This window comes from Maylandia zebra, linkage group LG13 (genome assembly GCF_041146795.1).
Source record: "Maylandia zebra isolate NMK-2024a linkage group LG13, Mzebra_GT3a, whole genome shotgun sequence".
Taxonomy (NCBI): domain Eukaryota; kingdom Metazoa; phylum Chordata; class Actinopteri; order Cichliformes; family Cichlidae; genus Maylandia; species Maylandia zebra.
This window is the reverse complement of record NC_135179.1, coordinates 2,101,439-2,115,570: the sequence shown is the minus strand read 5'-3', so window position 1 is coordinate 2,115,570 and position 14,132 is coordinate 2,101,439. Positions and strand designations below refer to the sequence as shown.

The 14,132-nt window shown below is 42.6% G+C and overlaps 2 protein-coding genes across 3 annotated transcripts; both read left to right on the top strand.

Annotated features, from left to right (window-relative positions):
• The first annotated feature begins 2,258 nt into the window (after positions 1-2,258).
• On the top strand, positions 2,259-4,139 carry LOC105940576 (uncharacterized). The gene is made up of 3 exons (XM_014413777.4): positions 2,259-2,396; positions 2,932-3,183; positions 3,856-4,139. Exons 1-3 carry the CDS (start codon positions 2,360-2,362, stop codon positions 3,888-3,890), a joined length of 324 nt encoding a protein of 107 aa, XP_014269263.3. The 5' UTR covers positions 2,259-2,359; the 3' UTR covers positions 3,891-4,139.
• Positions 4,140-9,749: 5,610 nt separating this feature from the next.
• LOC101475848 (uncharacterized) lies at positions 9,750-11,925 on the top strand. 2 transcript variants are annotated; one of them, XM_076891390.1, is made up of 3 exons: positions 9,750-9,881; positions 11,087-11,287; positions 11,688-11,925. In XM_076891390.1, the coding sequence occupies exons 1-3, from the start codon at positions 9,815-9,817 to the stop codon at positions 11,720-11,722; spliced, it is 303 nt and encodes a 100-aa protein (XP_076747505.1). In that variant the 5' UTR covers positions 9,750-9,814; the 3' UTR covers positions 11,723-11,925. The 2 variants fall into 2 exon arrangements, with proteins under 2 accessions (XP_076747505.1, XP_024660544.2); XM_024804776.2 differs by having other exon boundaries at positions 11,087-11,365.
• Positions 11,926-14,132: the final 2,207 nt, after the last annotated feature.

Here is a 14,132-nt window from a genome sequence, read left to right as displayed (position 1 = left end):
ATGTGACCGACCTGCTGAGCTGCTGAACGTTCCCAGTGTTTGGGAATGCAGTTCTATTTTCAGTTAGTTTATTGTCTGCTCTTTGTTTCCTGACCTGATTAAGCTTTGTGTTCCAGATTTACTGGATGTTTTCAGGTGCAGCGATGTGTCGGTATGTTCCAGTCTGCAGGGCGTTCCTCACGAGTATTTTTACTTCTTGCTGATGATCGCGTGAAACTGTCACTTAATGAAAGAGAAACCTGTTTCTCTGCAGAGCAGCTGATGGGTGTTTCTGTCACAAAGTGGCAGTTGAAGAAACTCCTCGCTAATTTTTAAAAGTCAAGATTAACTGAGTTTAAACAATAAAGAAACATATAGCAGGAAAAACAGCAAACGACTAAAACCATTTGATACTGCCAGTCACAATCTGTTTATGAAACTCACACGTTTTCATCTTTCTGAAGAAGCTGTTATGATTTAATGTGGATTTAATCATAACAGTGTATACCAAAGATCTGCTGAGCTTGAATCCTCTGTAGGAGTCCCACAAGGCTCCATACTTGGGCCACTTTTGCTGCACTGTGAAGATCTACACAACACACGTAGAAAAGTTAATATAGACCAAATGTTTCCAGACGACACAGAAAAGGTTGCCTACTTGTTTCTGCTGTTCTGTATAAGGACTAAACCTCAACTAGTTTCAGTTCAGGTACCTCGTGGGAGCTCACATCTGTGTCCTTACAGTGGATGGTGGGATGCAAACACTGTCCCTTCTTATGTAGATGCACTCACAGATACTTTTTTCTCTAATTCAAATGTTATTTGTGAAGAAGTTCATGAAGTCATTACTAGTTAACGTTAAAGGGATTGTTGGCTCAAAAGAGCTCTGACTGTTTGTCAGCCTGGCTACAGAGCTGAAGAGAAACCTGGGGTTGTTCTTATTCTTCAATCAGTGATGAATAGTAAGATGTTCTGGCTTCGCGGAGGGCTTTCTTATAAAGCAGCAAACTATTTCTCCAGGCTAAATGATGATCCTCTAAATTTGTGACACGCCATTTCCTCTCCAGCTTACGAGTCTTTTGCTTTAGGCTACGTGATGGAGAATTATACCACGGAGTCAGGTACTTCTGATTAGAGACCTTAGTTTTCACAGGAGCTACAGTATCCAGAGTCGTACGTAGTGAGGAGGTGAAATTATTAACAAGATAATCGACCTCTGTTGGGGTAGCGTTCAGATAGCTGCTCTGCTCTATGTTGGTACAGGGCATTGAAGATGATAACAGTGGGTGGATTATATTCTTAAACTTAGTTGCAGCGCTTTCAGAAAGACATCTACTGTGATAAAGTCTACTCTCCACCGCTGTGTAATCAATTATTGTAAATGTAAATGTTATTAGGAAATGATCAGACAGGAGAGGGTTTTCAGGAATGTTAAATGTTTTGGATTTTATATTATGTTATCTTATTATGCTAGTTTGAGATTTTGAGTTTTAGTCTCAAAATGTGGACTAACATGAATATATATTTATATATTTATTTATATATTTCAAATTTAAAAATGTTGTTTTTATCTCATTTTTAAAAAAAAAATTTATTACTGAAGACGTGAAATTATGTTGCTTGAATTGCTTCCATTATGTTGACTCCTGTAAATGAGCTAATAAGATCAACATGAACATGTTGCGCGTAAAAGGCTGCAGGTGAGTTTGTCCTGTCACCTGGTTTCCATGGTTACTGTAAACTAATGTGGAAAGGCGTTCAACAACAGCTGGGCAGGTGCAGTCCAACCCATAAACCATCTGCTAAGAGCAACACCTGGATTCAGCAGCCAATCACGTACCCGATCCTCATCGCTGCCTCCATCAACACAGCAGTGTGAGAACCGAGCAGCCGTGTGACAGCAAACCAGCAGGAACCAAAGAGAGAAGACACATTTGTGTCATGACACACACACACACACACACACACACACACACACACACACACACACACACACACACACACAGTCCTTCCTGCTGTGTCCTGATGCAGTTCTATGAAAGCAGGTTTTTATTATGAGCATTAATAATAAAGCTTGTTATTGTCACTTAAATATGCAGACACACCCCTCATTGTTTTTAGAGCCAGTAGGTGATGCTCATAGTATCGGCGTAGCTCTGACCGCAGGCGATGTGACTTTTACATGTGGAGCTCCTCACCGTCACTCTTCAACTGCCGCCTGGGTTCACACCAACATGATTGGTCCTGTGTGGCAGCCACACCTGATTCCTCAGCAGGGCGGGAACGGCTCTCGTACCGCATCACCTGAGGGGACGAGCGCACCCGCGGGTATAAGACCGAAGCTTCGGCATCCACAGACACACTCCAGACAGCAGCAGTCATGGACGGGATTGCTCGTACTGCAGGACAGCAAGCCGGTGAGTTTGGTTTAAATGTTATTTTAAAAAGAGAAGAGTTTTTATTCTGCTGTCTGCAACAGCTTCAAACCTCAGGCCGTTTATTTCTAAAGATGCACAATCAGAAGCTAAAGGCAAAGATTTTAATATGTTATGAAAGAATGTGCACTTTTTTCTTTTTATCATTAGATCGTGTTTCAAACATTTTAAAGTTGGGATGTTTTTGTAGAGTCAAACTTACTCGCATCATATTTGACATCATGTTTCATACACACAGCTCAATGATAACCATGACGACAAAGAGCATAACTTTACTCATGGATCAAGTTTAAAAACAAAGATGAGAGAAAAATGTCAGACAGATGATCAGACACAGAAACTACAGAACTATTAAATAAAACAGGTTCCATTCAAACATGAACATATTTAATAAATCATTTAAAGCAGAATCAGTTCAACAGTTTTAGCAAAAATTATAAAAATACAAAAAGAAAAGGAAAGATGATAAAAAGATGACATCAGTGAGGACGTCCTCTAATAAATCATTACTGTGCAGGTAAGGTGGTGGAAGGTGTCGTGAAGAAGGCCTTGGGTGGAAACAAGCAGCAGGAGGGTGAGCAGAAGAAGGAAGGAGGAGGAGGAGGAGGAGGAGGCTTCGGCGTGGGAGACGTCCTCAAACTGGCCGGTGGAAACAAGAATGAGGATCAAGGAGGAGCAGGAGGAGGAGGAGGAGGAGGCTTCGGCGTGGGAGACGTCCTCAAACTGGCCGGTGGAAACAAGAATGAGGATCAAGGAGGAGCAGGAGGAGGTGAGCGCTGTCTAACTTCCTTTTCGTTTCCTCCTGTAACTGTGAAGCTCACAGCTACGGCAAAGCAACAGCTGTCACATGATGTGGATGTGATAAGATCCCAGCTGTGCCAGGATCTGTAACAGCATCCTTTTCTTACTTTAAAGTGAAACAACTTTAAAACTGATCTTATGTTGTGCAGGTTAATTTGCACTTCATGACCAGCAGTGGATCACAAACCTTAATAAATGACAGCACAATGCAGTTTCCTCATAAACGATAGACCACAGGAAACATGCCAAACATTTAAACTAACTAAAGACTCATTTTGAGTTTGGTAGCAGCTGAACATGTTTTCTGTGGGTTTATGAAATCGTTGCATCCCAGCTGTTAAAAAATTCAACATGTGAACAATAAAAACGTCCTCTGAGTTCCTCCTGACACATTCTTTAGCAGTCTGCCTACACTCAACATAAGAGCTGTAGAAGTTTCCTCCACACGCAAGCAAAAGTCAAGCAGTTTGTGTATCAGACTGTAAACATTTGTTTCTGCTGCAGTTTTAACATGGGAGTCTATGGAGACTGACTCACTGCTGCCCCTGCCGGACACTAGAGAAACTGCAGGTTTTGGCCCCGGCTGTTGATGTCTTTTCACATTCAGTGTCTTTTATTAATCGGATTCTTTTTCTCTCAGGTATGGGGAACGCTCTCGGGGGGCTCTTTAAGTAGGAAGCCAGAGGTCCAGATTCTCCTGCAGCCTCCTCAAACCTCCGTCTGCAGCCGCCTGAGATGAAAGTGTCCAACCGAACTGATGGGAAACTGCTTCTCTGAAAATGTGTATATTCATATATGTTCATTGGTTTAAAGGAAATCCTGAATGAGAGATCTTTTATTGGGAATACTTTAAAATAAGTGCTTCTGAAATGTACACAAGGTAAAAAAAAATTATGTGAAAATGAAATAAACTTGTTCAAATAACATGGATGATGATGTGGTTTTATTCATTTGAAGGTGTTTTTAATCTGGGTTCATGGAGAGACATCACTCCTAATATGCTGCTAAGTGTGTGGATGTAGAGGGGGTGCATGGGGTGGAGTGATTGTGTGGTTACATAATTACACAAACAGAATGAATTAAATGTGTGATGCAGTAATACAATACCCACCTGTGTCACTCCTGCAATGCTCTCTTACATGTCAGCACCCAGCAGTTAATTATTTCACGATTAAATGCTAAACTTTAATAGCAGGCTTGTACAAAGTGAGATAGAGTCAGACCCTCTGAGGAGGGTTTCACTTTCTCTCTTCTTTATAACTGACCCTTGTTTTCTCTCTCTCAGCTCCTTGTCTCAGAGTGGGAGGGATTTGAAGCACAAAGGGAGGAGCTTGTCGTTTGGTTGGCTGATATGGATGTCCACCTGAGTGAGGTTGACCAGCTGACAGGAAACACCTGTGAAAAAACTGAAACAACTGCAGGTGTGGGCTTGTTTTGATATGATACAAACGTCAGAGACATGGTCCTAAACTGGACTAACAAAGGACAACGAGTCCAACATGAAACTAACCTCACATAATGCTGAAGTTCATTGATCATTTTAATCAAAAACGTTGTTTTTTACTGAACATGCAAACATCTGCTGGTGAAAATGTTATTTTATTGGTCTGTTATGAAGCTGTTGCTATTTCTAATGTGTTTTTATCACTTTTTGACGTTTTATTAATTAACCAAGACATGTATTCATTGTGTTATCTATAGATATAGTATTTATGTTTTTATTTATAGTGTAGTAAAGAATTTTATTTATTACTGTTTAAAACACTAATATGTGACATTTATGAGTAGTGATGTTGTGCTGAGGGTTAAAATGTCTTTTTGTCTTTTTGTATACTGCAAACTGGCAATAAACCATTAAAACATGTCTGTGCTGTGCTCGTATTTATTTTACCCTAGTCAAGACAATTCCATTTATGATGCATTTTATTTTGAAAGATTTAAAATGGTTCTTTGAATAACCACTCAAGTTTCTTTAAAATGATTCTGTAAAGAACCATTTTAAAAAGGTTCTTCAAAAACCATTAAAGGTTCCCCAACGACCCATTTCTTGATGGTTCTTTGGGGAACCTTTGAAGGTTCTTCTACGGCATCAGTCTAAAGGACCACTTTTGGTTCCAGTTGACACCTTTATTTTTCTGAGTGCAGTCCTCTTCAGTGTATTCCGCTTTGCTTCCTTTGTCTGGTTATGTCTGATCATTCCCAGCTGTTCCTCTCGTTGTCCTGCCTGTGTTGGTGTTTCTCCTGCTGTCATTCTCTCCAACGTTCAGCTTTTCTCTCGTTCTTTGTCTCAGGTTGCATGTTTCTCGTTACCAGTTTAGGTTTTTCTTAGTTTATGTCACTACCATTCTCTACTTTTGTTTGCACTTCATCCAGCCTGTAAATAAAGCTCACTCACAGGACGCCAGTCGTCAGTGCCTGCACTTGGTTCCTTCAGCATCCGTGACAAAATCATTGTTTTTTATACTTGGTGAGCCACAACCACAGAGTCCAAGCTCCACTTTCTGTCTCGTTTCTTAGGTGCTCTACTTCATTTGCTCCAAGAATATATTTATATGTGTGAGGCAGACCGTGTGATGATGAGAGAGAGCGGACCAAGCGCAGACAAACGGAGGTGTAGGCGGAGCTTAAACTGAGAGCAAGTCTTTATTCGGAGGCTCAACAAAAACACAACAAAGCTGAAACCAGGAGCAGCTAAACAAAAGAACACGAGGAACATGGAAAACATTACAAAAACCTTACAACCATGAGCAAAGACATCGAGGAGGAGGAGGAGGGGACACGGCTGACGACGAAGACGATCCGACAGAGAAGAGAGGGAAGCACACACACAGGGAGACGAGGAAACGGCAGCTGAGACTAATCAGACGAGACTCAAAACTCAAAGCACTGACTCTTCGCCTCCTTCATGTTCACGGTGGATCATAGATGTTATGCAGTAACTTCAACTGGAAAAGATGAGATGCTCCGTCAAAGGAGCCACGTCCAGCTTTCACACTAACTGGCAAACATTTCTGACATTTATTGGCAAATGGAAAGATGGACAATAGCTGCCTCCTCCACAGTGTGTCTGTACATGTCAAGTTTATATAAGTCGTTCTGCCTTTTTTGTTTTTTCTTTCTTTTCCTTCTGGCAGATGGGACGGTTTCAGTTTATGAGCAGTGTGTCCCTCTGCTTGTATGTTTATTTGTTGTTGTGACTGTATAAAAATCTCTTTCAATAAAAAGACCTCGATTAAAAAAAAAACTGCGAAACTCTCCAAAATACAACAGGAAACACACGAGCGTGGAGACAAGGAGGAGGCACACAGGAGCACCTAAACACTAGAAATAATAAACAAATAACCAGAAACTCAAACGATGAGTTTTAATAACACGGAGTCGTTCTGTACCATGACAGTGTCGGTGTTTTACAGAAAGGTTCTACGTTTAGATGTTGGTAAGATCTCCTGAGCGAATTTGAAATGCATGAATATAGTAAAGCTTTCTGTAAACCAATGAACTTCCATTTTCCCTCCATCATCACCGGTTTGACTAAACGCTACTTGTACTCTCGCTGTCACAGACGGAGGTCAGAGGTCCGCCATGCTCCTGTCAAGGACCCCTGACGATGACACACTGCCTCACCGACAACAACAAGGCAGCAGTTGAAGATCTCGCGGCCTCAGCCAGACATTCCCACCCTCACTGTATGTTTGTTCTCCCATCGCCCCAACCAAGTCGTCACCAGGTGGTGATGACGACTTGACCCACGTGTCCAAAACATACAGCTGCAGATCCGATGGTATGATTACAAAATCCTGGTGCCGCATGCAAATATGAACACCTTCATCCTTCAACACGGTGTTCAATGTGTGGTTAGCACAGAGGTCCAATAACAGAACACCACTCGTGTTCACACTGGGCCGTTTCTCCCATTCAAACCTGTCCAGGTCACACTCGTGCCCACACAAGTGTTGAAGTCCCTCAGCAGAACGATGGAGCACCTCCATGAGGACGCTCTGAGCTGCTGTGTGGCACACAGACACAGACGCCATTCAAAGACCTGTTCCACGTAGCTTCTCTGCGTCTGCTCTTTAGATTCTTCCGGTTTTATTTTGCTCAGTCTCATCACCAGCTCAAGGAAGGCCTGGAGTTTTCTATCAGTCGTGGATTAAGACTGCATAAGGCTGGAGGATGACTACTGCTCATCTTACAGACCTCCTTTACAGCCAACTCAGTCATTCTATTGGATTCCCTCCAGAATCCGGCGCGTATCATAGGGACACGGAAGGTCAGCTTTCGTATTCCTGTGGGACACCTCGGGACATGACAAATCATCGGTATGTTACGCGTTGGGAATGAGAACGGTCTCCCTCAGCACACCTCTGCAGCTTATTGAATCACTGCACCCACAACAGGTGCAGACGTGGAAACCATGGTTCTACCTGTCAGGCAGAAATGTTTCCCCACGTGCTCGACTGACCAACCCCTCGAGCAGCAGCTGTTGCTTTAATATAACATTTTGATAATATTCCTGCACGCTCGCAACGTTCTTATTCACCACCGAACAAAAAGGCTGCATGTCCTGAACGATCCAGCAATAAACAAGTTTGTGCATCTGCCCATAATGTTTACAGAGAGGGAACAGGAAGGTCGGACCCGTCACCGGTGGTTACAGCGATGTGATATGAATATAATTAAATATCTTGTAGAACACAAGCTACAGATATCACAAAGATCACGGGTCTGGCAAAATTGTAAAGTAGCTTGAAATGTTGTGACTTCTTAACAAGAACAACATCAAGACTGGAGCAATTTCTATCCAATCACCTGGTTTCCGTGGTTACTTAACCCACTTTTATTTGTGAAGCAAACAAAGAGAGGCGTTCAGTGACAGCAGGGCGGCTACAGTCAAACCCATAAATGTTAATCACTTGCCCGGAGCAACACCTGGATTCTGCAGCCAATCAGACACCGGATTATCCTTGGCGCCTCCATCGAGAGAAGAGCGTGAATCGACCGGTCTGACAGGTCAATAAACAACAACGAGCTTCGCAGAAACTGACGAGTGAACTCACACTGCGTTACTCCCCAAAAGGTTTCAGATTATAAAACGTGAGGCAGGCTGCACGTTTACCCTGATCACACATCTGTCTCTAGATGTTCAAACCAACACCAGGATGTGACTGAGTCCTCGCTGTGTTCACACGCTGAACGATTCCCGAGAGCTGTGAGGCAATCCTGCAAACAGCAGAAGATCCCAGTTTGGCTTCCAGCATGTTGTTTGTGTCCCAGTGAAACAAACAACAAACTGCGAGATAAATGTAGGTCTCTGAGGTCACGGTGTACATGTGGACAGCTTCTGTTTCACTTGTTTGTTGTCTCTTTGTTTTCGTTGTTTGACCTTTTGAAATAAATCTTTGAGTTTCCATCAACGAACTGAGGCCTGGGATGTTGCAGGTACCCACGTGATGATGTCCTGTTGACCTGATTAACCCCGGAGTCCTGTGAAAAAGCTCTTTGTCAACGAGCTTATTATGAACATAAATAATACAGCGTGACTCATGCAGGGCTTTTAGAACACACACACACACACAGAGCAGGAGACTCTTCACATTTGTCAAAACATGAAGATTCAGTCACTTCAGCTCTGCCATGTTAAACACTGAGTCATTACGAAGTTTCGTCGGCTGGAGCATCGTTGGGATGAGCCTGAAGCTCATCAACTCCACCCTGCAGGGCAGCGGAGCTCCTCCCTCAGACTGCGTCAGCCATAGAGGAGCTTCAGCTGCATATTAACTCCTCATTCGGTCTCAGGGAGCACACCTGCCACCTGTCAGGCAGAAGAGCCCAAACAGATCTCTGCATTTCACCTACAAAACCTTATTATTATGTTACGTTGTGTTTTTTTGTCACACTGTCACTTTGTTGCTCTTGTTTGCACATTTGCACGTGCACTTTGCTGTCTCTTAACAAAAAAAAGTCTTCCTTAGATAGTTAGATAGTTTTTGTTCATTTATGTTAGGCCAGTCTGTCTTGCCTCTGCTAGCCAGCTAACTAGGCCTCTTAGTTAGCTAGTTTAGTGTTTTCTGTTAATTTATGTTGCATGTAGCACCTTGGTCCCGGAGGAACGTTGTTTCGCTTCGCTGTGTACTAACTGTACATGGTTGAAGTGACAATAAAGCCAACTTGACTTGACTCATGCTGTTTTGCTCACATTCATAGTCTACAAATGATTTATGAGCGAGGTTTGCACTCGTCTCTCATCTAGAGGAAACTGTTCAGTCACCTGTTGGACTCCCACCATCACAGGTGTATTCCACCTCAGTGCTGCCATCTTCTCAAATTACCGTTCCTGTTTGAGCAGGTCTTTTATTAAAAGTCTGAAGTAACCAACCACAACAGTAGTTGTCGTGAGCTGACACTGTATACATAATATAATAGATAAATGATGCTGCCGCCTGGCCTCAAACCTGTGTGACAGGTCAGCCCTGTGCGGCAGCCTCACCTCAGCAGGGCGGGAGGGGCGCTCGTATCCCGTCACCTGAGGGGACGAGCGCACCCTCCTGTATAAGACAGATGCTTCAGCATCCACAAACACACTCCGGGCGGCAGCAGTCATGGCAGACTTCGGTGGCAAACCCGGGGGAAATGATGGGATTGCGCGTGCTTTGGGACAGCAAGCCGGTGAGTTTGAGGAAAATCTCTCAGATTTCATCAGCTTTAAATATTATTTCAAAGAAGAGAAGAGTTTTTATTCTGCTGTCTGCAACAGCTTCAAACCTCAGAGAGTTTCCTTCAAAAGGTTCAAAGTATGAAGCTAAAATGAAAGATTTTTAATTAGGTCATAACAGTTGAGTTGAATCTCTTCATTAGAAATGTAAACTTACGACCTCTGTTTATTTTGATGTTTCATTCTATTATCATGATTATGATTATCTTACTTTTTCTGTGGTTATCTAAACTGTCCACGCTTTTTAAAATCCTTTTGCTCTTTAAGCAAAAACAGAAAAATGGATAAAATGTTGTGTGGCGATCAGCTGACTGAGCACTCACACTTTAGTTCAGACTCACAACCAGGAAGCGATAACACTGTCTGATACTAAATCACAGACTTTATGAATGAGCAGTCATTTCATTTTCAGCCTGCAGTAAAAAAAAATTTAAATATTTAACGTAATTTTTGGACTTTGTTGAGAAGACGAGGTGTGCAACAACATCAATGCAAACACCAACACCGACAGTTCCCCGGTTTGTCCGTCCACATTCCTGCGTGAAACTGACAGGAATTTCCACACGGCCGTGTCGGTGAGGGCGGCCTTGTTTACAGTGCAATCAATCATGTTGTCATAGAAACGTCAATGCAAAGTAAGTGTAATTATCGCACTCGGCCGTCGTTGTTCAGCCTGTTCTGCAAACTCAGCCGCTGAAGCTCAGGGAGCAGACACGAAGCACAGCAGGTACACGCCCACGTCACGCACGCCCACACCGCCCATCAGGTACTGCAGACACAAAAAGAGGAAACTGGTCCACGCGTACCCTTCCACAGCAACGCTAACGTGAGGCCAGAAGCTTTAGAGAGCGAGCTGAGGCCACCAGCTCCAACCTAGCTGCTCAGCATGTCTCCAAAAGTAGGGTCACCACAAAGTAGCAGCACTACACGCACAGACACGGTTCACCTTTCAGCGGCCGTGGCTCCTGTTTCTTCCCTCTGCCTTCCCTGACCTTTCTTCCATCTGTGGCTGTGGAGCTGTGTCGGCAGGTTGCAGATGGCCAAGTACAGATGAAATAGCTCACGCTGAAAGTAGAAATAAGCAGTAATAATCAGTACATATAAATGTGATGGTGAGAGCCCTTCAGGTGAGGATGCCTAAACGCTGTTTGTTGTGCAGGTAAGGTGGTGGAGGGTGCAGTGAAGAAGGGCATGAGTGCATACGCACAGAAGGGGCAGAAGGGTGGCCAGAAGGGTGAGAAGAAGAAGGAAGGAGGAGGAGGAGGAGGAGGAGGTCTCAACATCGATGACGTGCTGTCATTCGATGGTGGAAACAAAAACGAGGGTCAGCGAGGTGGAGGAGGTGGAGGAGGTGGAGGAGGTCTCAACATCGATGACGTGCTGTCATTCGACGGTGGAAACAAAAACGAGGGTCAGCGAGGTGGAGGAGGTGGAGGAGGTGAGCGCTGCCTAATGGAGCAGCATTTTTAAACATTTTGTGTTTACATGTGACTTGGCATCGTGCAGGATGAAAGCAGAAAGCTGATTTAGACCAAATATTTAAATTTGATATGATTTCATTTTGAATTTGATGGCACCCTGTCACGTTATCATCCAAAAAAATCAAACCTGTACAGGTGTTATGAAAGAGGAAAATATCCACAGAGGTCAGTGTGTGGGAGTCGACTCGCTGCTGCCTCTGCTGGACGTGGGAGGAACTGCAGCTTCAGAGACGGCTCCATCTGTGTTTGTCTGATATTAATTTCTCGTTTCTCTCTCAGGTCTGGGGAACGTCGTTGGCGGGTTATTTAAATAGAAAACCTCCTTCAGCCCCATCAAACCTCCACCTGCAGCCTCCTGAGATGACTACATCATATCATGTTTGCTGTGTTTTATCTTCTTTCACTTCATGTTCAGCAGAAAATTCAAATTCTTCCGTCTGATTGTTTTATGATTATTATCATTATATTGTTTGTCCTGCCTTAATAAACAGGCACAATTAAAAGAGCTTTGTCACCAGTGTGCATTACTTCCTGCTTTATTTGTTTAGTCAGATTTAAGCAGTGTCCCAAATCAGGGTCTGCATCCTCCTGAGGCCGCATCTGTAGGCCGATTACGTCACAGCGACATGACGAAGGCTGCTCCAAATGCGGCCGATAAATGCGTCCTTCATTTCCCCGGATTTGAAGGATGGCTCAGGTGTACAGACTGAGGGACCCACTGCTGCACATCATCTGTGAGGCTTTGCAGCCCTGATGATCCACCAGGACAAACTCAGCAGTGTGTGAGGAAGAGGAGGAGGAAGAGCCAGCAGCAGCTGACAGATGGAGAGAATAGACAGACTGTTCCCTGTTTGTGAAGGACTGCTAGGAAAGTTTAACATAACTGTCTGTGCTGAATCAGTCTTATTAGGTAATGTTCAAATAATGTGATCATCCCAGTGTTTCCAGTGTGGGAGAAAGTACTCAGGGCCTTCAAGTTACACACTATGAAAGGCAGCAACAAGTTTAATGTTCAGAAACCTAAAGTCTGTATCAGCAGCAGAATGGAGCTAAAATAAATGTTGGTTTCAGTTCTATGAAGCTTTGAGTATTTTGGATCAGTAGCTGCTGTGTGTGTTGCATCATATTGCTGTAACTGTTTATTTGCTTTATATATTCTGAGCTAAGTTGATCTATAGTGTTACATCATATTCTATAAGGATGTTATGTGTTTGTAGACTTTCTGCCCAGTTTGACCCATTTAGCAGACGTCAGCCTGTTTAAGGCTCTGATATCTATTCTGTGTGACTTAAAGAATAATCCTTTAATTGTCCCACAGGGGGAGATTTGGTTGTAACAACAGCAATAAAAACAAATATACAAACAAACAGGACACAGAACAGAAACATACACTTTTTTTTTAAATATTTACATCAAAGACCATAGTTACCAAAAACAGAGTACTGTACAGTTATTAAAATTAAATACAGATAAGAGGCAAACCCAGGCTGTAGTGTGAATTGGTTAAAGCAGTTATGACATGGTCTGATTTTCTCACCCAATACAGGAATATTTCATATATCAGTCGACTCTTCATTCTATCAGACACAGTTATCACAGCTCGTACATTTGCTTTTTACACATGTATGTAAGCATTGAGCCAAATTTAGTGATGCCAACATATTAAAAGAACAATATTTGTCTCTTATATATAACACATCTGTATACACACTGTCAAAGATACTTACTTGTCTTTGAGTGAAGATTTAAGGTGAGGAAATATAAATAACTGCAGCTTGAATCTTTACTGAAGCTCAGTATTAGACACAGAGTTCAAGCTCACTGCTGTAATAACTAATTAGGACAGAGGCCTTAGACCTCCTGTCCTAATTTCCTCTCCTTTCTATTATTGTACGATCTTCTGTACGATATAAAGCGCCAATATAAATTCCAATTAGTTGAAGAGATCAAAGCATTATTCAGGTTATTAAGTTTAAGTAAAATATTCTAATACGCTGTGAAAAGACTTAAACGTTATAGACTTCATCTGTGTAAACAAGCTTTTTTGTGAACTCAAAAATAAGCCTGTTTTCAGCTTTGTGACCTTTTTGCGTAGCCTAATGCTCTCCAAATTCAGGGGCAGCATGCTTCAAAGGACCCGACCCACCTGGTCCACGTAGGACGGGTCCTTCAAAGGCCGGGTAGGCCAGAAGTGCGGAAGCGTAGAGCTGCCACCCAGGCAAAAGAAAAATACAAGTGTATCACGTTATAACGTGAAAGGTTTATTGTTCTAACAAGATACTTTTCCTGTTTGTACAATATAATATTTATATTGTACGAACGTGATAATTATGTATATTGTAATAACGTGATATTATGTTGTTCAAACAGGAAAAGTATCTTGTTAGAACAATAAACCTTTCACGTTATAACGTGATACACTTGTATTTTTCTTTTGCCTGGGTGGCAGCTCTACGCTTCCGTACAGAAGTGAGTGGCCTACCCGGCCTACTGAAATTATCCATTGAATTAGCTAAGTAATTCCTAAATGCGTGTAGATTAAATAAAATTATTTTACCTGGATGTGATTGTCTCTGATGAGTCTAAGGTACCAAACATGCCGGTGACAACGATAAAGTTTTTCCAGCTCCTCGAGAATGAAAAATGTACAAAACAACGGAGCGACATTTCTGGGTCAATTTTAAAGTTTTCATGCTGTGGCGCTAGTGACCGGACAAAAAGCGC

Coding starts and splice junctions, on each gene's coding strand:
- LOC105940576 (XM_014413777.4), top strand. CDS start 2,360: ATGGACGGGATTGCTCGTACTGCAGGACAGCAAGCCG. Junction 2,397..2,931: donor TACTGCAGGACAGCAAGCCG/GTGAGTTTGGTT, acceptor ATTACTGTGCAG/GTAAGGTGGTGGAAGGTGTC. Junction 3,184..3,855: donor TCAAGGAGGAGCAGGAGGAG/GTGAGCGCTGTC, acceptor TTTTTCTCTCAG/GTATGGGGAACGCTCTCGGG.
- LOC101475848 (XM_024804776.2), top strand. CDS start 9,815: ATGGCAGACTTCGGTGGCAAACCCGGGGGAAATGATGGGATTGCGCGT. Junction 9,882..11,086: donor TGCTTTGGGACAGCAAGCCG/GTGAGTTTGAGG, acceptor TTTGTTGTGCAG/GTAAGGTGGTGGAGGGTGCA. Junction 11,366..11,687: donor AGGTGGAGGAGGTGGAGGAG/GTGAGCGCTGCC, acceptor TTTCTCTCTCAG/GTCTGGGGAACGTCGTTGGC.